We start from the raw sequence: 25,158 nt of genomic DNA, 5'->3' as shown, positions 1-25,158 counted from the left end.
AATTTTAATAACCTAAACCCTCTCCACTTACACACAACTCCCTAAAACAAATTCCTCTTGCACACCCTACCAATTTAGTTAGGAATAGGATAAGTGATCGTACGACCCCTTAATTTCGATTGTGCAGGTTCAAACAAATGAGGGACCGTTTGGAGGATACTTTTCAAATCCGCAATAAGAAAAAATGCGGATGAAGGAACACTTTAAAATTTACCTACACTTCGTTAATCTCTGAGGTAAGGCCACGTGAAATTGATAAAATCGTAATTTAAAATTGTAATATGAAATCAAATAAGATAAAGTTGAAGTTTTATCTAAAAATGCAATTTGATTTTGAGTTGTATTTTTTTAATCATAAGCATAAAACTCCACGAGTTGTGAAAACTATAGAATTTGCTCAAATTCTTTATACGATCTAACCAAATAAGCAAAAGATCATAACAAAACTATGATATACTATCACAATTTTTTTTTAAAAAAATACAATATGTATTGATTGAACTTTAGTTTAATAAAAAATAAAATTGAACATGAGTTAGAGCGTACCACTTTTTAGTATAATCATCCTATATAATACAAACAATCTCATCACATTGAGCATCGTCATGTTCATAATTTGTGAATACATCATCGGTCCTTTTTATATTCTCGCAAAATCTTATGTAACATTGCACAAGTTATGACAACTATGTAAAGTTATAAAATCAACTATAAACTTTGTTTTCATATAAAATAAATGGTTGGTAGATATAATACATATTTTTTTTACTAATATAAACTTGTGGGTCAACTTTTATATTTGAAAATGTGAAATAATGATATGAAATTTTCAAGTCAAGCTTTTTGGAGAGTTTGAAATTTCATCTTATATATCCATGATATGAAATCACATATCCAAACGCCTAGTAAGATGTCAATTCAAGAAGTTCTATAAAATAATAGTTCATCACTACTCCATAAATTTTCAATTTTAACCGTCGCCATGTACCATTGTCAATCCATCCATCTGCATCAACCACCATCATATTCAGCCACAACTACAACCACTACATATCACTATAGTTAATTATCATCGTCATTGACCACCATTTATAATTATCACTATCAACCACTATTATTATAACAACTACTATCATCAACTAAAACTATAAAAATTAAATTAGCTAGCAATTTAAATTCTTACATCCAATAATATCTAAAGAAAGTTATTCTAATATATATTTTTAGATATTAAAAAAATAATTAAGATTCACCCAAGGTCCTAAATGTCTATAAAGTTTAACTTCAAAAAAAAAAAGAAAAGGAAAAAACATTGTTGACAACTTGTGATTATAATAGGTCCCTAACTTGTTGGATTCTTTTTGTTTTCACCTACTTGTTGACCACTAGTCTTAATAATCTTTACTTAATTAACCCCACCCACTTTTACCCTAATTGACAAATCACAAAATGAATGACTTAAGACGACACCGTATACAAAAACAGCTAAATCCTCAGCTGTAATCTGTATTACCCGCCGCGCCGTTTTAAACGGTAGGGACCACAACAAAATCTTGTCCGCGTTAATGACCTGTTCGAGACTTTTTTTTGTAATATCGGGAATCTAGGAGGGGCAGACTCGGTATTTAATTTGTTTAACAGATATTAATCACTTTAATTACAATTAGCCATTTAATTACTTATTAATATAAACTTAGACCAAACCCCTTCAAAAACTACGTGGGGCTTTGAGTTGAACTTGAGATATTGAAGAAGAAAGAAGAAAAAGACACTATTTTTTTGCTCCATCTCCGATTTTTCTGTAATTTTTCAAGAGAAATTGGACTGGTGAATTAGTATAGGATAAAGGGTTTCTTTTTTCACTTCATTTGGTTACCAGATCTTGCTTGTTTATTAGTTTGAAAAGTTGAAAAAAATTGGAGTCAAGTTGAAGTCAGAGAGCAATTGAAGAAAAGTGAAAGTGAACTGTTGCTTTATATTTGTCATTTTTGAGGAGATTGGGTTGTGGGAAATCAGTGGTTTCTTGATCTGTTGTTAGTTTATTGTTATTGATGATTCAGGAGCTGATTTGATCTGATTGGAGTTGTTTAATTAATGGTACTATTGGATTATTTCTTACAGCATTGTTTTTGATCTGCATTTCTTGATGTATTTTGTTTGATCTGTTTGAAATTTGATTTGAAGGGTATTTATTCCTCATTGTTATCAGATTTCTGTGTAATGGAATGGACTTTTTTTTTGACCAATGAGGATAATTTATGACATTGGGTTGATTTGGGCATGGTGATTAAGATAATTTTATTTTTGCTAACTATGTGCTGTGAAAGAGAAAGAAAATATAGATTGCTATGAGTCTTTGGATGTAGAAGGGACTATGTTGTTTACTTTTTGGTTGAATAGTTGATTTCAGGTCAAGTTTGGTCATGTTGACTAGACCCTATTCCGGCCTCGTATGATATGGAATGAAATTATAATCATGGAATTGACTATACCTTTCCTATTGTTGGCTAGATGCTGTCAAAGTTTCATCTTTGGTTAGGAAATGTTAGATGTCTATGAGTTTATTAATTCTGAATGTCAACTTCTGTAGTTTATTGGCTCCTTGTTTTTAGCGGAGTGGGGGTGGGGTTATGGTATATGCTCTATTTCCTGCCTTGAGCATTATCATAAGCATCTTAAAGAAATTAATGTATAATTAATTTCTCCCACTGTCATGCTTTTTTAAGTAAAGCTGGTGAATTATATTAAGTTCTGCGAAGCATTGTCATGTATCTTCTGCAACTTTTAGTGATTGCCCAGAGTGAGTAGTAAGCAGGGCGGCGGCAGGGTAATAAAATGATAAACACATCATGACCTTTTATGTTGAGTAAGTGTTTTTTTTTTCTAATTCCATCATCCAAAACTTGCTGCATCGAAAATGCTTTTGATAACATTCAATGCAATGTGGCACTATTTCTCTGGTTTCGAAGGCATTGTTTTCTTCTCGTTGCTTGGCCTCTTAACGGCTAGACATGTTTTGATCCTTAATACGTACTGGCAGCCTCAATCTGAGTCCTATTCATTTTGCTTATACATTTAAGGGCTCAAAAGAGTACCAACTATTGGTATTGTCTCTAATAAATATTTCTGAATGGGCAACCCGCATCGTTGTATTTGCAGGCTGCTTCCATTAGCTTACCTGTTGGTTCTCTTGTTTGGGTGGAGGATCCTGATGTAGCTTGGATAGATGGGGAAGTTTTGGAGGTTAATGGTTCAGACGTGAAGGTTCTTTGCACTTCTGGTAAAACGGTAAGTGAGCACATGGGATTTTTTTGTAGGAAAGAAGTAATTAGTTTGTTCATTCAACTAACGGCAGAAACAAGCCAGGGCATTGAATTCTATCACCCTACTCTCTCAAACACATTGGTAACTACGCAGAGTTTTTGGAAATGCTGAACCTTGTTCATTTTTAATTACTCGCTGAATCTATGGTTACAGGTTGTTGTTAAGTCTTCTAATGTCTATGCCAAAGATGCTGAAGCTCCGCCGTCCGGTGTGGATGATATGACGAAGCTGGCTTATTTGCATGAACCAGGAGTCCTACATAATTTAAAGGCTAGATATGATATCAATGAAATATATGTGAGTTTCTTTGTCATTTTATGAGATCTGTTCATTTTCCTTTTAGGTCAAGTAACCTAATAGATGATGATTTCAGACATATACAGGGAACATATTAATCGCTGTCAATCCTTTTAGAAGGCTACCACACTTATATGATACTCATATGATGGCCCAATATAAAGGTGCAGCTTTTGGGGAGCTGAGTCCACACCCTTATGCTGTTGCAGATGCAGCATACAGGTTTGTGCTTCTCTGTTTATATGAATTAAAAACTCTTGTTCGAATTTTCATTTAAATATATTTACTATGGGTGCAGACTTATGATCAATGATGGAGTAAGTCAGTCAATATTGGTTAGTGGGGAGAGTGGGGCTGGTAAAACAGAAAGCACCAAGCAACTCATGCGCTATCTTGCTTACATGGGAGGGAGAGCTGCAGCTGAAGGTAGTAGATCAGTTGAGCAGCAAGTCCTGGAGGTATTAAGTCTTAAACTGTTCAATGGTATTGTAACTAGAGCGTTACAACTGGTTGCTGATAATCGTTTGTACAGATGTAAAACTAAAGATCATCTGTTGCCATTGTACCTTTATCTACTCTTACGGGGTGACTATGCTTTTGCACTTTGCAGTCTAATCCTGTTCTGGAGGCATTTGGTAACGCAAAAACTGTCAGAAACAATAATTCAAGGTTGGATAGAATTTTGTCCGTTTTCTAATTGTTCAGAAGGAAACAATTGCATGGTTGTAATATCTTTTGCATGGATATTGCAGTCGTTTTGGTAAGTTTGTGGAGATCCAGTTTGACCAAAAGGGAAGGATTTCAGGAGCTGCTGTCAGAACATATTTACTCGAAAGATCTCGTGTTTGCCAGTTGTCTGATCCTGAGAGAAATTATCATTGTTTCTACATGCTTTGTGCTGCTCCACCGGAGGTAATGCACCACTATTTACTTCATTACATGGATTTCTATGAAGAAGAAGAATTCTGAACCCACAGTATTTTATATTGTTTCGCTCCTTGAGTATTTGGTTCACTCCTCTTCTGTGTTGGAAAATTTAATTAACCATTTTTTCCATTGGTTTTGTATTCTCGCAATGTTAATCTTTTAGAGTTTGCAACTTGCGAATGCAGTTTTCTATTGGTAGACATTTTATCTTGTCCTCTCCTCTGACAGCTTATAATGTTGTCGGCTGATTTTATACTTTGTGATTAGCTTCAGAAGTTAAATGATAGTCCAGATGCAACCTGCTTAGGTTAAAGGATCTGCATGTCTTCAAGTCATCTGTGTTCTTGCTAGCTCACATGCGACTATCGGTATTCTGATGGTGACAGTGCCTAGAGATTATTGCATTGGGACGATAGGTTTTGTCCAGTATGTGCAATCCAATTTAACATCAAATCTTCTTTAGAGTGTAAATATACCATGGATGAAGGGGTAAAAGATATGTACTCGGCACGGCTTATGATTCTTTTTGATATGTATCCGAACAACTTCTATATTCGGTATTTTTTACCCTTCTGAGCATGCTTTGCCCTCAGTAGTAGGAAAGTAGTACCATAATTTTGTTTGATAGCTATAGGGAAACCATCTTTGTATTCCTACTATTCATTTGGAAAAAAGTTGATACGATAGTCCGATTTAGTTGTGTGCTGTGGGAGGTAGCAAGTATGATGGAATAGTCGAGGTGCACCCAGTGCTATAAAAAAAGAGAGAACAATACTCTGTTGCAGTAGCATATATTGGTTCAGGGATCATCCTATAACAACCTGTACACCTACCATGCTTGTCCTGCAGGAGGTGCTGCAGTGTCTTTGCCTGGGATGCTCAACTCCTTTTCCTTCTCTTTGATATCTTAATTCATATTGAGGAATAATCTGTCATATGGACTTGTTTTCCAAGCTTCTTATTTTATCTTTCCACTCTCAGGACATTCAAAGGTTCAAATTAGACAATCCCAGGACATTTCACTATCTCAATCAGACGAATTGCTATGAGTTAGATGGGCTTGATGATGCCAAAGAATACTTAGCTACAAGAAGGGCAATGGATGTTGTTGGAATAAGTTCTGAGGAGCAGGTATCTTTTGGGAAATTACTTGTGACAGTAAAACATGTTCAACTTATGATTCTCCTTATACTTTCTTGGCTACTTTGTGAATGCTCCCAGGATGCAATATTTCGAGTAGTGGCTGCAATTCTCCATCTTGGAAACATAGAATTTGCAAAGGGGAAGGAAATAGACTCATCAGTGCCCAAAGATGAGAAGTCTTGGTTTCATCTGAGAACTGCTGCAGAGCTATTCATGTAAGTGGTATACAAGGAATATTGAATCAAAGCACTATTCCTTTTTACTGGTTTGAAGCATTTCTTTTAGAGAGAGAGATAAAGAGACAGAGTAGCCATTAAACGTTTATATTGCTCATAGGTGTGACGTAAAGTCTCTAGAGGATTCCCTTTGCAAACGCGTTATTGTTACTCGTGATGAAACCATCACCAAATGGCTGGATCCAGAAGCTGCACTTACCAGTAGAGATGCTCTTGCAAAAATTGTGTACTCAAGATTGTTTGACTGGTGAGCTTTAGTTTTGTGTCTAGACAGGAATTAAATGACATGTTCAGCTATCGTCTTTGTTTGTAGTATTCTTTATTTCTACAAACAATTGACAGTTCACTCAGACCCTCCAACAATTTTTTTTGCAGGCTGGTAGATAAGATCAATAGTTCAATTGGTCAAGATCCAAATTCTAAATCTTTGATTGGCGTGCTGGATATCTATGGATTTGAGAGTTTCAAGACTAATAGGTGCTTATTTGTGGCGTTTTGGTTGGACTGGATGTGAATTTTTTCTTGGAATGAACTTTTAAAGAATTTCTTTGACTTCTTCACAAACAAGCAAATGTCATTGTACTTCACATTGTGTCAAGGGTCACATTTATGTTATTGAAAATTGGTGTGTATTTATCTGTACACTTTCACCAATCAAAAATGTGGACTTAAGATCTCATTGTTCGTTACTACCTCCGTTCCAATTTATGTGACCTTTTTTCTGGTTAGTTTGTCCCAAGAGAATGTCACCTTTCTATAATTAGAAACAACTCAACTTTAAAATTCTTCTTTTACCCTTAATGGAATGATTTATAACTACACAAATATTTAAAATTTGTTTTAGACCATAAATTTCCTGAGTCTTCCTTTCTTTCTACATCTGATATTTATGGAAGCTTAAAGAAGCACAGTTTAGAATTTTGTTACATTTTGGTAACCCTGAGTGTCAGAATTTTTTCGCATCTCAAAGCTGATTATTTTGTATAGTGTATCATTTTTGTGGGTTATATCTGCAGCTTTGAACAATTCTGCATCAATTTAACAAATGAGAAGCTTCAGCAGCACTTCAATCAGGTTCTGGCTATCCTTATCCTTTTTGTATTAACTTTTAGTCTGCTGCTCAACTTTATGACACCCTACCAATGATTTTACAGCATGTTTTCAAAATGGAACAAGAAGAGTATACAAAAGAAGAAATTAACTGGAGCTACATTGAGTTCATTGATAATCAAGATATTCTAGATCTGGTAGAAAAGGTTTGTGCTGAGATTTTGGATGCTTAAAGTCTTGCAATTGCTTACTTGCAAATGTCTTAGAATATATTTGTTGGGTGAGTCAGTAAAGGAAAAGTTGTTGCTTCCCCACTCTGATGCAATGACATCCAGTAAACCCATTTTACTGCTTTCCGCCCTTCCCTCTTTGTAAAATCTCTACATGTTTTCTTAACAATTACTTGCCTTTTGTTAGGAATATGTTATTCTCTTTGCAGTCGTTTGTCAGATTTATTGATGCAGCTCAGTTTTTCAACTTCATTTTACTAACATGTTATAATCATGGAAGAATCTGTAGGGCTAAGGATCTTTAGACTGCAGGTTTAGGGTTAAATAGCTTCAGAGATGATTTTTCCTTTGATAAACAGTAATAACAGGTAGCAAAAAGCTTATGCAGAGATAATGTTAGCAAGAATAAAAAATTCACAGAGATGTTCTAGTAGTAGACGACCACAAATCATGTTGTCTAGGTCAGATAAAATCTAATGAGCTAATGGCTAATAGCTTCTTTTTTCTTCCTCTTCAAAGATCTTCTAAATAATAGATCATGGATAATCTCGTTTGCACTCCATTTTCTCATTCAGTTGATTTCTGTTCTTGTTACCATTTGCACCAGCACTTAGTCACTTGCTCTTTCCTTATTTTAATGACATCTTAATTCTTTCCCTTGCTCAGAAACCAGGTGGTATTATAGCACTTCTTGATGAAGCTTGGTAAGTAGCATGCTGAGGTTCTTCCAGTAACCTCATCATCCACTCCCTTTTATAATTGGCGCACTTATTTGTGCTGCATATTATCATATTTTGGTTGCTTAGGATGCTTACAATGCTTTTGTTTTGTTTTTGTAGCATGTTTCCTAGATCTACTCATGAAACTTTTGCTCAAAAGCTCTATCAAACTTTCAAAAACCATAAACGATTCTGCAAGCCCAAGTTGGCTCGTTCTGATTTCACTATATGCCATTATGCTGGTGATGTAAGTTTTTATTTCTTTTCATCTATACACCATTTGTAATATCGTGTTTAGAATTTGTAGTTAACGTCAAAACGTGGGTATTCTATACCTATTATTTTCTCCAGGTCACGTATCAAACAGAATTATTTCTGGAGAAAAACAAAGATTATGTTATTGCTGAGCACCAGGCACTCCTGAATGCTTCAACGTGTTCCTTTGTATCTGGGCTGTTTCCAACATCAAATGAGGAATCCTCAAAACAATCAAAGTTCTCATCAATTGGCTCAAGGTTTAAGGCACGTAGAATGCACCTTTTTTCTGTCATATTTGCTTTTCCCTCTTATCTTTGCTATGGTTGGGAACATGTTGAAACATGATTTGTGTCATTGTATTCTTGCAGCAACAACTGCAATCTTTGCTTGAAACACTGAATGCAACAGAACCCCACTACATTCGATGTGTCAAACCTAATAATCTGCTAAAGCCAGCTATCTTTGAGAATCACAACGTTCTGCAGCAGCTGCGATGTGGAGTAAGTAAACATTTTGAATTTTTATTACTGGTAATGTACATGGGAGTTGGATTTACACTCACTCTTATTCTAATTCTAGGGAGTGATGGAAGCGATTAGAATAAGCATGGCTGGATATCCTACTCGGAGACCATTCTATGAATTTCTAGATCGTTTTGGCATCCTTTCTCCTGAAGTTTTAGATGGAAGGTATGTTGTTACCTTGTATAATTCCAATTATTAATTGATTATGTTTTTATGTGTTGACTAAATTCATGACAGTACGGACGAGGTTGCTGCATGCAAAAGGCTCCTGGAGAAAGTTGGACTTCAAGGCTACCAGGTATTCTTTTGAAAATTTTCTATTGGGATATGAAACACTTTCAAACTTTTGCATGTACTTTTCTATCTTTTGTATTATTCTAAATTATCATAAAAGATCAATTTAATGACAAAATGTGTTAGCTTTCTGAACATAGCCTTTTACTTGAACACATGGAAACGTTTCTTATTCATTAAGATATAACAAGCAAGTTTTGTCCCATTTTGTATCTATTATGCTGAGTTCAGATTTTTGATATGTTTCGAAGAGAGTAGAATACAAATGTTTGGAGGATCACAAATCTGTTGACTGCATTTACCTTTGGCTTGTCCCGCATCTCTTCTATGTCATTATCAAATTCTTTCTCTCACATGAGCATTACTAGTTGGGTAATAAGGCAAATAGTTTCATATTGGTCTTCTCTCTTGTCTCTTTTGTTGGTCGACTCCTCATGGATGTGCTTTGAACTTCTTTAGGTTTGCAAAATTCTTGTTTGACCTAATGATTGATAAGTAAATAAGCAAATAAATACAACAACAACAACAACATACCCAGTGAGATCCCACAAGTGGTCTGGGGATGGTAGAATGTACGTAGACCTTACCACCATCTCGTGGAGGTAAATAGACTCTTTATGAAAGACCCTCGGTTCAAATGCAGCAATTACAGATAGAAAGAAGAAAATATAGCGAGTCACAAGGAAACAATGCAAAGACTTGCAGAAGGGAGCAATAACAACAACAAAATAGTGCAATAATCGAAACACAATAAACAACATTAATACAACTAGTGCATTGACAAACAATAAGCAAATAAATAGTAACAACAAAATCTTTGTTTGACCTCTTTCTAGATTTGTTGATCTCAAATTGGCTCCTTGCTTTAGCCATTTTCCTCTTCTTGCCCATTAAGTGCTAAAATGCACTTTCTCATGTTTTCTTGTCCTAGTTTATACTGTTTTCTGCTCATGACGCTGCAAACTTCAGTGGCAAGTCTAATATGCTGCACTGATTGTCTTCACAGAGTTACTATTCTTGTTTATAAGCATACTTTAATATGGTCTCCCTATCAAATTTTTATCTAGCTTCATATGTGAGACTTCTCCCATGTTTAGGCTTCGAAAGCTATTCATTGGTCTTTATTTGGTCTTGCAGATTGGTAAAACAAAGGTGTTTCTGAGAGCTGGTCAAATGGCGGAACTGGATGCTCGAAGAACAGAGGTGTTAGGGAGATCTGCTAGCATCATCCAGAGAAAAGTTCGTTCTTACATGGCTCGGAGAAGTTTTACAGTGTTACGTCGGTCAACAATACAGATACAATCTCTGTGCCGTGGTAATGAATTTGCTGCATACCTTGGTTCCTATTTTAGGATGCACTTTAGGAATCATGATACTTATTTGATTGTTTCCGCTTGGTCCTTGTAGGGGAACTTGCTCGGCGTGTATATGAGAGTTTGCGGAGGGAAGCAGCTTCTCTTAGAATCCAGACAAATGTGCGCATGCATATTGCTAGGAAGGCTTACAAAGAGTTGTGGTCCTCTGCTGTTTCAATTCAGACAGGATTGCGTGGGATGGCTGCGCGCAATGAGCTTCGATTCAGAAGTCAGACAAAAGCGGCAATTATTATTCAGGTATGTATTCGATGTCTGAAGGATTAATCTGTCTTTTCTTTTTCTTGTTTCTGGAAAATAGTAAGCCTAAGGATCTGGATAACTGGGTTCAATTTCATGACCTTCAGGTTTATGGTTGAATCAACCCTTGGGGTTAAATGAAGGGTAATCATTTCAAAAATTTGAGATAGATTCCTACTTTAGTAGATGTAGAGCCTGTTTAGAGGAACTTATTACTTATCAGCATAAGCCATAAGTTAGAAATTCTAACTATTGAATTTTTTATTATTTTTATTATCTTATCCAAACTCTTTAAAAGTGCTTAATATTTTGGCTTAAAAACAGCTAAAATAAGCCATTCCAAACAGGCTTGTAGTCAATTTGCAATAGTTTTCTTCGTAGCAACTGAATAATGTATCTCAGAATCTACTGCTGAAATTTCATGGACCCTCGTACTATATGTTCAGAGCCATTGTCGCAAGTTCTTGGCATATTCAAAATTCAAGAAGCTCAAGAAAGCTGCAATTACCACTCAGTGTGCTTGGAGAGGTAAAATTGCTCGTAAGGAACTGAAGAAGCTTAAGATGGTAATTCTCATTCCACATCTCTTTTTATCATCTTTGTTGGACAAAACTTTTGCTCTCTGAGACTATCCTATTTAGTGATATACGCTGCCTAAAATTTTTCAGATATATAATATTGTTGTAGGCTTGAATCCTGTAAAAACTAACTTCAAAAGGTTCTTATGCTGATATTACATTCTTGAATTGGAAAGTTGCTTTCATAATTTTGACCAAGGAAGTGAAAGTGACTGCTTTTAAGGGAATTAGTGTTATAAGTATTTAAAAGGGCCCGAAGGGGTGGGGGTTCTACAGATTGGAGTTGCAGTAACAACATTGGGAACTGAGTTCAAAATGAATAAAGGCGACACTTAGTGAATTCTTCCTATACGCCGAAGTCTTGGTAGACGGAGTTGTTGGTACCTATGCTGGTGGGAGGTAGCAGCCTAGCAGGTACTCAGTGGATTTGTCGAGATTTACGCAAGCTACCAGATGCCATCTACCTCCATGAACTTGCTAGGCATAGTACTGAATTAAAGACTACAAATAAGGCTAGTGCTAAGAATTGAGGCCTTAGTTTAGCAATCACTTGGAGTCTTGGACTGCCAAAACTTATATGTGAAGCTACTCAAGTTGCATTTAGGCAAATTTTGCACTACTGCTGAGTTGACTGGCTTTTCTAAGTTCCTAAAATTGTTAAGCTCAATGAAAGAATAACTACATTGTTATAATCAGTATTTTTCTATTTTATACATCTGAGCGAGTTGATTTTATTCAATGTTAACACAAATAAATAAAAGGTACTCTTGTCTTATTTCAAATTAAAAGTGTACTCTGTCTAACAACTTAAGCTTTTAGATGTGGTTGTCACACACTTCAACATAGTATTAGAGCAGGCAAAGGTCTTACGTTCAAGTTTCACCGCCACCTATTCTCAAAAACTTTTTCCACATGCTTGGCTCATGAAAAAAGTAAGGCTCGCACCTGAGGGGGCGTGTTGAAGTTATGAGTAAATGAATAAAAGCCGACTCTCTTTAACAGCTTAAGTTTGTTCCATGCATTGTGCACTTCAACTGAAAAAAAACAAACATGCGAAAATGCTTGCAAATATGAGTCTTGTTCTATCGCTACATTCTATTTATCCTAGTTTGGTCTCATCAACTGCTTCTTATCTGAGTTCTACTTTGACTGGTCCTTTTTTCAGGCTGCACGGGAGACTGGGGCTCTGCAAGCTGCAAAGAATAAATTAGAGAAGCAAGTTGAAGAATTAACTTGGAGATTGCAGCTGGAGAAACGCATGAGGGTCAGTTAGATAGAATTATTGCATAATTGTTCACCCACATTTTGGTAGCTGTTCTTTCATGATGCACAATATCCTTGATCAATGCTTTCTCTAAAGCAAGTTGTAGAACCATCTTGTTCAATCTTTATCTGTGCCATTGTTGATCCATTTGAAAAACAGGGAAGGAAACACCAACAATTGCCTGTTACTCTAGGTTAAGGATTTTGAAGGTAATTTTTAGAACTAGAACAGATACATGGAGCACTATAATATTACTTGGTGAAGGGAACACTAGAGCACCAGAATAGAGGCACTCGGTCTAAGTAATGGACTGCTTCAGCCCCTTGAACTATTCGATCACTTTCTTGCAGTCTTTGTTTCATATCATTTGGAAATTTTAGTCTGTGGGTGATTAGTTTGCATCTAGCATCCCACTGGTTGTGAAAGATACTTAGAAAAGAACACATGTTTTCTACAAATGGGCCAAAACTTCAATAACTTTTTGGGCTTGCTGAATAGAAGTATGAGATAATGCTAACCTTCCCTTATAAAAGAAGTATGACATAATGCTAGTGAGAATATAAGCTTGTCCCATCTCAAGTGTTATTTCCTTACGTAATCATTTTTTTTCTTCCTTCCAGCTCATTATTCAAATTGTCTTTTGTAGGCGGATGTTGAAGAAGCAAAAACACAAGAAAATGCAAAACTACAATCTGCTTTGCAGGATATGCAAGTTCAGTTCAAGGAAACCAAGGAAATGCTTGTCAAAGAACGTGAAAATGCAATAAGGGCAGCCGAGCAGATCCCTATTGTACAGGAAGTCCCCGTTATTGACCATGAATTGATGAACAAACTTAGCATTGAAAATGAGAACTTAAAGGTAAGTTGACTGAAACTTTAAAGTCGTTTCTATTGTTGCTTTGTAAATTTATTAAATGAAGCTACTCGGCGTGCAATTTTTGATAACTATTTTTTGAATATTAGACAATGGTAAGCTCTCTAGAAAAGAAGATTGGTGAAACAGAAAAAAAATATGAAGAGACAAATAAACTTAGTGAGGAGAGGTTGAAGCAAGCGATGGAGGCAGAGTCCAAGATTATTCAGTTGAAGACTTCTATGCAAAGGTTGAATGAACTTCTAGGCATATGTAGCTTAAATTGATAAATGTGTAAAACTGTTTTTGTCATACAGACACATTACTCATCACTGTGTCTTTTGGCTATTAGGCTTGAGGAGAAAATTGTTGACATGGAATCTGAGAACAAGATTCTTCGACAGCAGGGCCTGTTAACCCCTGCCAAGCGGGTTTCAGATCATTCACCTAGCCTGGCCTCCAAGGTACCTACCACGGAAAAGTCATCATTTTCATTCTTCTCTTTCCTCTTGATCAATATTATTAACAAACTTGAGGCACTGTTTTTGTTTTTTTTCAGATTGTTGAAAATGGACACCATCTTGATGATGAAAACTATACTAATGTAAGACATGATTTTGTAGTAATTAAGCTACATCACTTGCAGGATGCTGTAAACTCTTATTTACTGCTTATGAGAGGATTAATTTTTGCAGGATGCACTAAGTTCCTCAACACCTTCTAAAAATTTTGAAACCCCCGACAGCAAGATGAGGAGACCTCCTGTTGATCGACAGCAGCACGTATGTGATTCCATAGATAGTTTGGATTATCTATTTCTTAATTCCTGATAGAAAGTTTTGTCAAATGAAATCTTTGTTGACCTTGCTACAGGAGGATGTTGATGCACTCATTGACTGTGTGATGAAGGATGTGGGGTTCAGCCAAGGAAAGCCTGTTGCAGCTTTTACCATCTACAAATGCCTTCTCCATTGGAAATCTTTTGAAGCTGAGAGGACCAGTGTGTTCGATCGTTTGATTCAGATGATTGGTTCAGCTATTGAGGTAAGTACTTGTGGATGCTGATTATTTACATTGGCTTGGGCATGTTTTATGGATTTTTAAGAACCGAAGGCTTGTATCAAGGAACCTGAAGAGGTTGGACAATAATCACCTGACTGCAGTAAAAAGTGATGACCTGCTTCTTTTTAGGCCAGGAGCTAAATGTCCATTTAAGTAAAAAAAATAAGAGATAAACATCCATCATCTTTAATATTGTTACAGAGATGCAATGTTGCAGTTTTCATCAAAAAAAGAAAGCAATTTTCACAGTTGCTATTAGCATTGATTAGGAAAGGACAAAAACTCTGCTCATAGCATTCCTATTTAAATTTTAAACCATATTTGGGGGGGGGGGGTTCAATATGATATAGATCAACATATTCACCTATATCGTTCTCTTTTGAGGATGTCAACAATGAATGTTCCCTATTAGGAATTGATGATCTTATGTATGGTGAAACAAATCATCTTTCTTAACTGAACCTGTGGAAAGTATCAATTCCTGATTTTTGAAGCTCTCAGTGGGAGAGGGATGGGTTTAAGTGTTGGTTGAATTAGTGTGTCCAAGTAAGAGTAACACAAACAGATTTGGTGGAGTTACTAGCTATATCAATATTTTCTCTTGAATAAGTTCATGAGCTCCACATATTAACGGATACCTTAGGTTTCTGATTCTTGTCTGGAAATGAGCTTTCCAATCTGAGGTTTGGAGGTGTGACCTCAGAGATAAAATCTGGACATCAGAGACCTATAGATGGCAACAAAGGTTTTAAGGTTGAAAAAGAAAGTTATAAATCCTAGTGTATTAAAGCAGATGGGGTCTGCGTCTCAGCGTGAGAATTGCAGAAAGTATTAGCTGCAGCTTTTGAATATTATATTTTCCCCTATATTTGTATAATTCACTTAGCTGCTTTATATTGTCCGTCCAATCATCATCAACAACTATAGGACGTTACATTTTAACGTGAAATACTTTCTTGGTTTAGGAAGTCCTTATGTTTTATTTTGCTGGAGAATTGCTTGCTAGTTTACACTGAAGTAGAAGCTTCCAGATTTTAAATTTATTAGACATTCGAACCCGATCAGAATTATGAATTGATGTCTTTCCATATGAAATAAACCTGATACACCACATTTAAGGTTTAACTTTATGTTAAGTTTAAGAGGCAACTTCAATCATCAATGAAACATGGAATAGGAATATCATTGTGTAGTAAACTTCAACATACTTTCCATCATTACTAAAGCCTGGAATAGGAAAAATATCTGTCAGTTTGCGCTTTTTTCTGAATTGTTTTAATCATCATCCATGAGACACTGAATACAGGGGAAGCAGGAGTGCAACCTTCTTTTGTCAAATATTTGAAGTTTGATGCCGCATTTAGAACCATTGTGATTAACATGAAGCATAACAAAGTATCTGCTGATTGCAGAATCAAGAAAGCAACGATCACATGGCGTATTGGCTGTCGAATACCTCAACTTTGTTGTTCTTAATCCAAAAAAGTCTGAAACCAGGTGGTTCAGTTGGTGCAACTCCTACCCGCAAACCACAACCTCCGACATCTCTATTTGGGAGAATGACAATGGTATTGAAGTTTTTGATTTTTTGTTCTTTGTTTAAGCTTATTTGTAGTCCTTTCAAGAGTAGTAGCTATAGTAGTTTGACTCTCATGGCTGCTCTTTCTGATTATGCTGTGTTGTTTTCAGGGCTTTCGTTCGTCGCCTTCTGCTGTCAACCTTGCTGCAGCTGCAGCTGCATTGGTCGTGCGTCAAGTTGAAGCAAAATACCCTGCTCTGCTTTTCAAGCAGCAGCTTACAGCATATGTTGAAAAGATTTATGGAATTATTAGAGATAACTTGAAGAAGGAGTTGGGATCACTCATTTCCTTGTGCATCCAGGTTTGTCGAAATATTCTCTCAGCAATCCACTACTGCAGTTGTAAGAGTTTTCTGCTATATTTATTTTTGGCTTACCACTTCCTAAGTTTAAGATGCTCTTAGAGATTGTTGCTTAATTGCTAATAAATATTCGAAATATTGTGTCTCATGGGGTATTAGGTCGGATTCTATACAGGAAATCCTCTTCATTTTTCTTTGTAGTGTTTTTTAGTAGAATGGTCAACATTCTGAAAGTTCTTTTTTCGTTTTTGTTTCCCTTGTCAAATGAATTACTTAGTAGGGGTTTTCATCCTCTTGAGAAAAAGGGAACATAATATAATGCTCATCACATCACTCATATTTCATGAGAAATGATTTCATGCGGTATACGTATATCAAGTCTTGAAGCATTTAGTTAGTATACCCTTTGAATTTGATCATGAGTAAACCAGGTCATGTGGTAAAATTCTCTTTTGACGCATACATTTTCTCCCTTTTTGTCAATATTACTCCTTAGAATTTACCAAGGGAAAAAGAAGGATAGTTCGCTCTAGCCATACAAATTGTATTTTTTCACAAATAGTGTTTGGGACATGCTTTCTGAATTTTTTGGCTATCCAGTATAGCTCTAATTCAATAAAGAATGTTATTCATCTCTCAAGTTATTATAAAAGATCAAACATATCCCTATAAACCTGTATACTTGTGCTTTTATTACTTGATGATCTAAGACTCGAGAAATAAGCTCATCTGAAATGAGATGCATGTATTTGTAACATTTTAGCTTATTTCGTATAATAATATTTATAACTCACCAAAGAAAACAATTATTAGCTGTAAGTTATAGTAATTAACATTTTGTAAAGATAAAGGAATTAATCAAGCCTGAGCAGACCTGCATTGATTTGGTGATAAGGTAATATTCTGGTGATGTTTGTCGGGTGTTAGAGCAGAGTTGCATAACGTGTTAATGTTCCTTTAAGGCTAAACCATTGTGCCTAGCAAATAGTAAACCAACAGGATGCTATCAATGAAACATTACCTTTATTAAAACAAAAAATAAAGGATGCTATCAATGAATAGGTATTGCTAGTGCCGCAAGCTGCTGAAGGTGATACGAATGTTAACATAAACAATCAGTTACCACACCTACTTATGAGATGCTTTGAACGGACTCAAATCTCACCTCCCTTAGCATTAAGTATATGAGTCACTTCAGTGTGCACAAAGACAAACACTCATGACTTCACACCTACTTATGAGATGCTTTGAACGGACTCAAATCTCACCTCCCTTAGCATTAAGTATATGAGTCACTTCAGTGCGCACAAAGACGAGCACTCATGACTTCTGAGGCACACCAACCAGGGCTATCTCCCAGGAACTCCTCGCCTAGTGAAGAGGTACTAACTGTCGGTCCTATTGTGATAAAGGAAGGCACATCCCTTCTTTCTCTCACAATCACTATAGCCGTGCAGTTGAACATTTGAGTTATGGAGAAACTGAGTATCTAAGCTTATGTACTTTAAACTTCTTTTGATTACATATTTGACTGAAGAATTGAAGTTTTGTTGCCTAGAACATAAGCTTAGATATGTATATCTATATATCTGCTTCTTCTCTTTGTGGTTGGTTCTTGAGATTGTTCAAATTTAGCACAAGATTTTCCCTTTCTCTTTCAGATTTTAGTGTAGCTTTGTGAGCTGAGTTGTTTGTCAATTGTAGCTTCTACCTAACAATAGTAATATGTTGAAATTCAGGCACCAAGGACTGCCAAAGGTAGTCTGAGAACTGGACGATCCTTTGGCAAAGATTCTTCGACAAATCATTGGCAGCGGATTATTGAATGCCTCAACTCTCTTCTCTGTACATTGAAAGAAAATTTTGTATGGATCTCGTTACATTTTTCTTTTACCAAATTTCCAAGAAAAGCTGATGCTTGCAGTTTATATATATATATCCATGGATGTGTGGAGTAACATTTTAAAACTAAATTTCATTTCTTTTAGGTGCCTCCAATTCTTGTTCAAAAGATATTTACTCAGACATTCTCTTACATTAATGTACAACTATTTAACAGGTGAGTGAATTTTGTTATTCTAAGTTGTGTTCTTATTATTTGCCAGTTGTCAAATGTTCATTCAGCTTCATATTTCAATTTACAGTCTTCTTCTCCGAAGAGAGTGTTGTACATTTAGTAATGGGGAATATGTTAAAGCTGGGTTGGCTGAGTTAGAGCTATGGTGCTGCCAAGCAAAAGAAGAGGTAAGTTCGGCATGTTTGTAATTGTACACATGCTACTCATGTTTCATTATTGAAAAAAATTGAACTCATTTCCTTTTTGTTCTTTAATTGCAGTATGCAGGTTCCTCTTGGGATGAACTCAAACATATTAGACAAGCTGTTGGGTTCTTGGTATGTTAATTGTGATGATCATTTCTTTCATCGTTGCTTGGAAATATAGCTGTATTAACTTGTGAGACACTCTGAAGGTCTTGGTAGTGTTGAAGGGTGCTGAGTTGCTTTGAATGGTTGCCCTTCCTATATGTGCCCTCATTTATTACTTTATTTGGATATCACTTTTTGACTTCTTTCTTTATCTGCACTAACTCTATGTGTGGTTTTGCCTTGATCTTTTGAATTATTGTCGAAATTAGTTTTTTCAAGTTTCACGTGAAATTCTTTTGATGATGCTAATAATTTACTAACGTGATGGGAAAGATCCCAGCATACAAGTAGTTCCGTGGAAGTTTCCAGCAAGTAGGAATGGTTAATCCTGTAACAAAAGTTCCTTGACAATTTATACACAGTTGAATGTGTTGTGCTGGACTAAGCTATTGAAAGTTTCTCAAGCCTTTTAGCTCCTTACCAGTTCTTATTTTCTTCTGTAGCATTGCAGCTGTCACTGACTTGGTTGTTGCCAGATAATTGTTGCTCTTTCTTCCTTTTAGAATTTGTTCATGTCTGCAATTTTAGATGTAAATAGCAACTAACAATTGATAATATAACTTTTTGGGTTTGTTTTCATGTGTTGCAACAACTGATGCAATTTCCCTTTCCTGTTACTTGTCCGCAGGTTATTCATCAGAAGTATAGAATATCTTATGATGAGATCACCAATGACTTGTGTCCTGTAAGTCTCTTTTCCATTTCAACGTTTGTGCTGTAAATAGCCTTCTTTTCTGTTGCCATTTAGCCATTTAGATTGAAAGAGTTCTTTGTCAAATTTTCCTCTTATTTTATTCACTTGAGTTTAACATACAACACTATATGTACTCTCTCTCTCTCTCTCTCTCTCTCTAAATTTCTTTCTTTTGCAGATTCTTAGTGTCCAGCAACTTTACAGAATCTGTACGCTCTATTGGGATGACAACTATAATACACGAAGTGTTTCCCCAGATGTAAGATATATGCACACTGATGGCTTCTCTCTTATTGAAGTCCCACATTACATTTTCTTTTGATTACCTATCCCAGTACATTTTCAACCTATATTTGAATTTCTTTTGAATTTCCCTTTTCTCTTCTTACAGGTCATATCAAGCATGAGAGTGTTAATGACAGAGGACTCAAACAATGCCGAGAGCAACTCTTTTCTACTGGATGATAATTCAAGGTGAGAAACTATCCTCCGTGTTGTGAATTTTTGTCATCCTCCTAGTCAAATATTGGACAAGAAACATGATCATCTAATTTCTGCTGTTCTTTCTTTCGCTTGCCGTACCCTGTTCTTTTACCTTGCCCTCTTTTTCCAACTACACACCTTAAGTTTGTATAGGGGTCCTATGACCCCCAAGCTTGTGTAGTGGAATTATCTTCCCCATTATTTGCTGATATGGGACAGAGAGTATTAACTCAATGCGCACGAGTGATAAAGAATGCCAGTAATACAGCTTATGGACAGAATACACCATATTTTCCTGTCAAACACCATATTTTTCAATCAAAAGTGATATTAGCCTAACAAGAGTTGGGAAAATGGCATTCTTCTTCTTACAGTTACCCCAAACCCAGTTCAACTCCAACTTCCTCACCTTGTGGTCAGAGCCACTTCCAGAAAATGCCACTTCCTTTTCTGTATAAAATATTGCGAGTCAGATCCAACTTAATGTGCAGAAATCATCAAATTCAAACAAAAACTTGATGAAATGATTTTAGGTCCTTTGATAAACAAAAATCACGTTCTTGAGAACAAGAAAAAAATGACGTGGAAAAACGGGTGGCAGTACTTGGAGTTACATTGCCCAACTTAAATCTGTTTTTTGGTCTCTTGGGATGGTCATTAGTTCAATCAAGATTTTTCCTCCTTTTTATTATCCCTGGTTGAGAACTTCTTTGGTTAGTGATATTGTTTTGAAAATTAACCTGTTTCAGTCATTCAAATTCCCTGCGTAATTAATAGCAGAGGTATATAATTATTTGCTCCCCAACAAATAGATCTCTGGAAGTCAACTACAGTGATTACTGTACGGTCATAGTCTTCTTTGTTTGTGGAAATTTAATTAACTCGCTCCACTGACTTGACTTACAAATTGTGCTTTACACAGCTTTTGTACACTTCTGTCAGTAGACATCTAGGTTTTTCTATTTTCTTCTTTAAACTTATATTCAAATTGTCAATGACAACTTTCTGTTATTGAAATTTGCCAGATCCACTTTTATGTTAGTACTTATCCTTGAGTTGAGGCATAAATAGTTCTTACCTTCTCTTTCTGCTTACATATTAGCTTTTTTAATGTTTATCTTTCAATGAGCTTATTCAACTTTTTTAAAAAAGAGGGGACATCTTTCAATGCTTCTACATTCATCTAGCTCTTTTTCTTTTTGAACAAGAATATTAGTTTCTTCTGTTTTTTTCTTTCTTTTGCATATAATCCTCTAGTTTCTGGTTTTATTTCTTGTATAATGATTATATTGACTGGAAATATGAAAAAGTGTCAAGTGTTAGTTCTTTAGACTTCATCCATTGGTTGATTAAGAACGAACAAGATTCATGGCTATTTTTCGTGAGCTATTGAGTTTGAGCAGATGGAAGTGTTTTTCGATATTGTACCAGTTTAATGTACATTAGGGGTGAGGATGAGCTTAAAATTCCTTCTGATATGGACTTAAACCTGTGACTGGAATTATTATGTTATAAAACAATACTGCCAGAAATAAGAAGTCAAAGGATGAATCCTCCCCCATATTTATAGAAGTATTAAGTAAATAAGCTAGCTTCATGTTGTTTGTGCCTATAACAAAAAGTATCAAGTTACTTTTAAGTTTCTACTGGTCTCTAAGAAAAGAATTCTCTGGTTCACGTTAAAACTCACATCTCTAAATGATGTATACTAGTTGGAAGGAATGATGTTTGAAAGTTCAGACTTTGTTAGTTAGTTGTCTTGTTTTGTTGAATTTATTTTTTTTGATCGGCTGATATTCTAGAGGTCCAATTTATTTGAATATCCTCAGCTGATATTAATTGCTCAAATAATATTTTAGTCTGTAAGGGATAAGTGGGAAGAAGGAATTATTCGTAAATTTTTTTCTTTAACCTTTATCCCAACAAGGATTCACATCACTTAAAACCTTAAGGCTAGATTTTGTACTGATATAGCTAAACATCCTCAAGTGCAATCCTCTGAACTAGGTGATAACCTTAGGTATAACCGATACATATCTTTTTAATGCAGCATCCCGTTCTCTATTGATGAAGTCTCAGAATCACTTCAAGTAAAGGATTTTGCAGATGTCAAACCTGCAACAGAACTTATCGAGCATCCAGCCTTCCCATTTTTACACGAGTGAGGCCTAGGAACCTCGAGGGTTTCTTGCATTATAGTTACAGATTTGTTGAAAATATCCTAGGTGGATATATTCAATTTGTTGTATATTCATTCTTCTTATTCCCTTTCAATTTTTTAATACCAAATATAGATTGCTGTAAAATATTTTTTTTTCCTTTTGTGTTTATAATTGTAATTCCAATAGCATAAGGTTCAGAGTCAGCAAGTAGTCAAATTTTGTATTTGTTTTGGTGCAAAGAGCAGCAGCAAACAACATTCTTTTATCAGGAATATATAGGGCAAAGTAATAGTGATGGGGTGTAAAAGTTTTGTATTCTGTCCACATTTCATTATGTAATGAAACAGAAATATTGAACTAAGCTATTGTCTAATGGAAATCATACCAAGGTTGATTTTAATTTGTACATTGATTTGTGATAGTGTTGTTCTCTAGTTATTATGACTCATTTTTTGTTTGATTTAGACAACTCCCCCTACTAGAGCTTTTTCATCGTCTTCGAAGAGTACTATAGATTGCGGGTGTTGTGTAGATTTAAGAAAATAATCTATGGAGGTTTTCTACAAAATATGAAGTCACTTGTGGAGGTTTAATTAGTTTTTGAACAAGAATTTGCAACTAGATCTTTGTAGTTAGTGACACATTATACACTTTTATACAAGAAGTATATATGCATTATATAATAGTGTATAGGGATATATACATACTGCCACAAAGAAAAAATAGTTATCTAAATACAAATTAAAGAACTGCTAATGTACAAAGTTTGGTTTTAGATACTGTATTTTTGAAAGGATGAATGTTGTTGGTTTTAGATACTGTATTTTTGAAAGGATGAATTTCCAATAATATAATTTAATGGATAAATAGACAGTATCTGAAAATGAAGAAAGTAGAAATTACATTTTGCAGAACTTGTGTTTTTGGGACCTCATGAACATGCTTTTCTTAAATACATTCAAAGAATTAACCACACACCCTCCATGCCCTCACCTCACTTGTTAAGAATTTTGGGACCTTCAATATTTATTCCTTTATTTGGACCACCAACAAAAAATAAAAATAAAAGATGTTTAAACAAGCGAATACTACATAAATTGAATCCAATAGATGACGTATTTACAAAAATTGGATTCAACACAATATATTTATCCTGGTTGAGCCCACAGTCCAAACCATTTATCTGACTGGCTCCCCTTTTTCAGCTGATACCATCAAAGTATAGATATACTTCAATTGTAAATCAAACAGTCTTTTCACTGAAACACTGCTTCTTCCTACTTGATGCCATCAGAGTATATATATACTAATGGTATCAAGGAGTAACTAAACAGTATTTCACTGAATCACTACCTCTTCCTCTTTCATACCATCATAACGTATATATACTTTGGTGATATCAAACAATAAATACAAATTAATTGTTAAAATAAGGAGGGTATGTTCTTTTCCCTATAAACAAATGTAGTACAGCCAACAAATGAAATATTTAATTGCAAAAGAGTTAATTAACATATATCACTCCACTTAAATTTAAATTTTGAATTTCGAATGAACATCACTATTGCTGCTACCCTACTATTCGTTCCGTTTCTATTTAGATGTCATCATTTTAGAATTTTTTGTCCTTTAAGAAATTAAGTAAATTTACTGTTGTAGCCTTGTTTAATGTTTTTTTGAAGTCAAATTTTTAATAAATGAATATAAATTAATTTACTTTGATTAACTAATTTGATCAATGAAAATAAATTAATTACTTAATATTTTTATGTTGATGCTTTCAAGGTTAATAACTTTTAAAGAGTAAATTCTAAAGAAAAATGTCATTAATGAAGAATACTACTTATTTTATTTTTGAGGTCATGCGGTCAGAAGATATTTATGGAGCATTAAATATTGTAAATTGACACTCTTCAAACATATATTTCCTCTGTTCATTGAAATTTGTCAAACTTTGACTTGACAAACCTATTAAGAAAATAGTAATTGATATATTATTTTATTCCTATCAATTAATAGAGTCTTAAACATATTTTACTCACTATAATTTTCGAAGACATTATAATTGAATGTTAATATATTGAGAGTATAATAGGAAGAAAAAAATTGGGTTAATTCATAAAAAATGACAAGAAAAAAGAAAAATCAGATTAGGAAATATTTAACAAGTAAATATGGACGGAAAAAATACGTGAAAGTCAAAAGAAAATTAATACATTTTTTACTTGTTCAATTTGAATTTTAATCAATTCTTAAAAAATAATGATTTATCATAAATAATATAATTAAATCCTTTTCTTGTTTCCACGAATCAAATGTAACAGTAAAAAATTTAGCAGATGTATATGGACCGTATAATTAGTATTGATATATAAGGGTGCTCCTAACACATGTTTTAATTATGACATTTTTCTTGAGTTTTATCATAATTGTAAACTCAATGAAAGAGTTTTACAAGTAAAAATTTACTTGTTCGTTCACTTGAACTTCAAGTGATGTTATTCATAACCGTTTTCCCCTTTCATTGCTTACTTTAGAAGTGCAAAATTCAATTTACATAAGATCTTTTGCTTTCTTATTTTTCTATTCATATATACCTCTATAATTTCTTTTAAAGAATATCGCTCTTTGTTTGAATATCAGGCTTTTAGTATCATTTTCGACACTTAAAAAGCTTTTTATGCATTCAAATAAGATTGATTTGGACCATACAATCAAAATAATATAACATTTTAGATTAATAGTATCATATTCCTCGTAAATATAAATGATAAAAAAAAGGTCTGAATGTGAAGAGGGGATTGTTATAATATTAATAATATAGGACTTTTAAAATACAACAACATGTTTGATTTTGGAATTTTATGCAAGTGTGAACGTAAATGTATCTAGTAGGAAAATAAGTGTTGACCACTTGTATATAGACACCTCTCCCCTCTCCTTTCTATTCAAACAACAAACAATTCAGAAACAAAAGAGAAAAAGTTCAAATCAATTTAAAAAACAGCAAAAATGACTAGTTTTTCTGATAATGCACTACAACAAAAATGATCATTAGCGGTATTTAATTCTTAATTATCGTGAAAAACGTATTTTTAGCGGCAATTGTCACTCTCTGTATATGTCCTTAAAGCCTTTA

General features: G+C 34.6%; 1 protein-coding gene across 1 annotated transcript; it reads left to right on the top strand.

Annotated features, from left to right (window-relative positions):
* The first annotated feature begins 1,705 nt into the window (after positions 1-1,705).
* Positions 1,706-22,425, top strand: LOC107031177 (myosin-6). The gene is made up of 39 exons (XM_015232441.2): positions 1,706-2,097; positions 3,160-3,288; positions 3,478-3,621; positions 3,698-3,843; positions 3,920-4,079; positions 4,232-4,290; positions 4,374-4,533; positions 5,530-5,679; positions 5,770-5,906; positions 6,028-6,174; positions 6,303-6,404; positions 6,944-7,001; positions 7,082-7,183; positions 7,874-7,911; positions 8,047-8,173; positions 8,278-8,448; positions 8,553-8,684; positions 8,764-8,873; positions 8,946-9,006; positions 10,140-10,317; positions 10,410-10,615; positions 11,062-11,181; positions 12,359-12,457; positions 13,104-13,316; positions 13,421-13,560; positions 13,663-13,774; positions 13,870-13,914; positions 14,006-14,092; positions 14,184-14,354; positions 15,785-15,940; positions 16,062-16,253; positions 17,993-18,118; positions 18,242-18,312; positions 18,398-18,497; positions 18,591-18,647; positions 19,309-19,365; positions 19,553-19,633; positions 19,766-19,848; positions 21,908-22,425. The coding sequence occupies exons 1-39, from the start codon at positions 2,095-2,097 to the stop codon at positions 22,020-22,022; spliced, it is 4,545 nt and encodes a 1,514-aa protein (XP_015087927.1). The 5' UTR covers positions 1,706-2,094; the 3' UTR covers positions 22,023-22,425.
* Positions 22,426-25,158: the final 2,733 nt, after the last annotated feature.

Source organism: Solanum pennellii, chromosome 9 (assembly GCF_001406875.1).
Source record: "Solanum pennellii chromosome 9, SPENNV200".
Classification (NCBI taxonomy): domain Eukaryota; kingdom Viridiplantae; phylum Streptophyta; class Magnoliopsida; order Solanales; family Solanaceae; genus Solanum; species Solanum pennellii.
This window is presented reverse-complemented; position numbering and strand designations above follow the sequence as displayed.

What these genes read in the sequence shown, in the direction of transcription:
- LOC107031177 (XM_015232441.2), top strand. An exon ending in ATGATATCAATGAAATATAT is followed by an intron (nt 3,622 to 3,697) that starts GTGAGTTTCTTT and finishes TGATGATTTCAG; the next exon opens with ACATATACAGGGAACATATT. An exon ending in GTTGCAGATGCAGCATACAG is followed by an intron (nt 3,844 to 3,919) that starts GTTTGTGCTTCT and finishes CTATGGGTGCAG; the next exon opens with ACTTATGATCAATGATGGAG.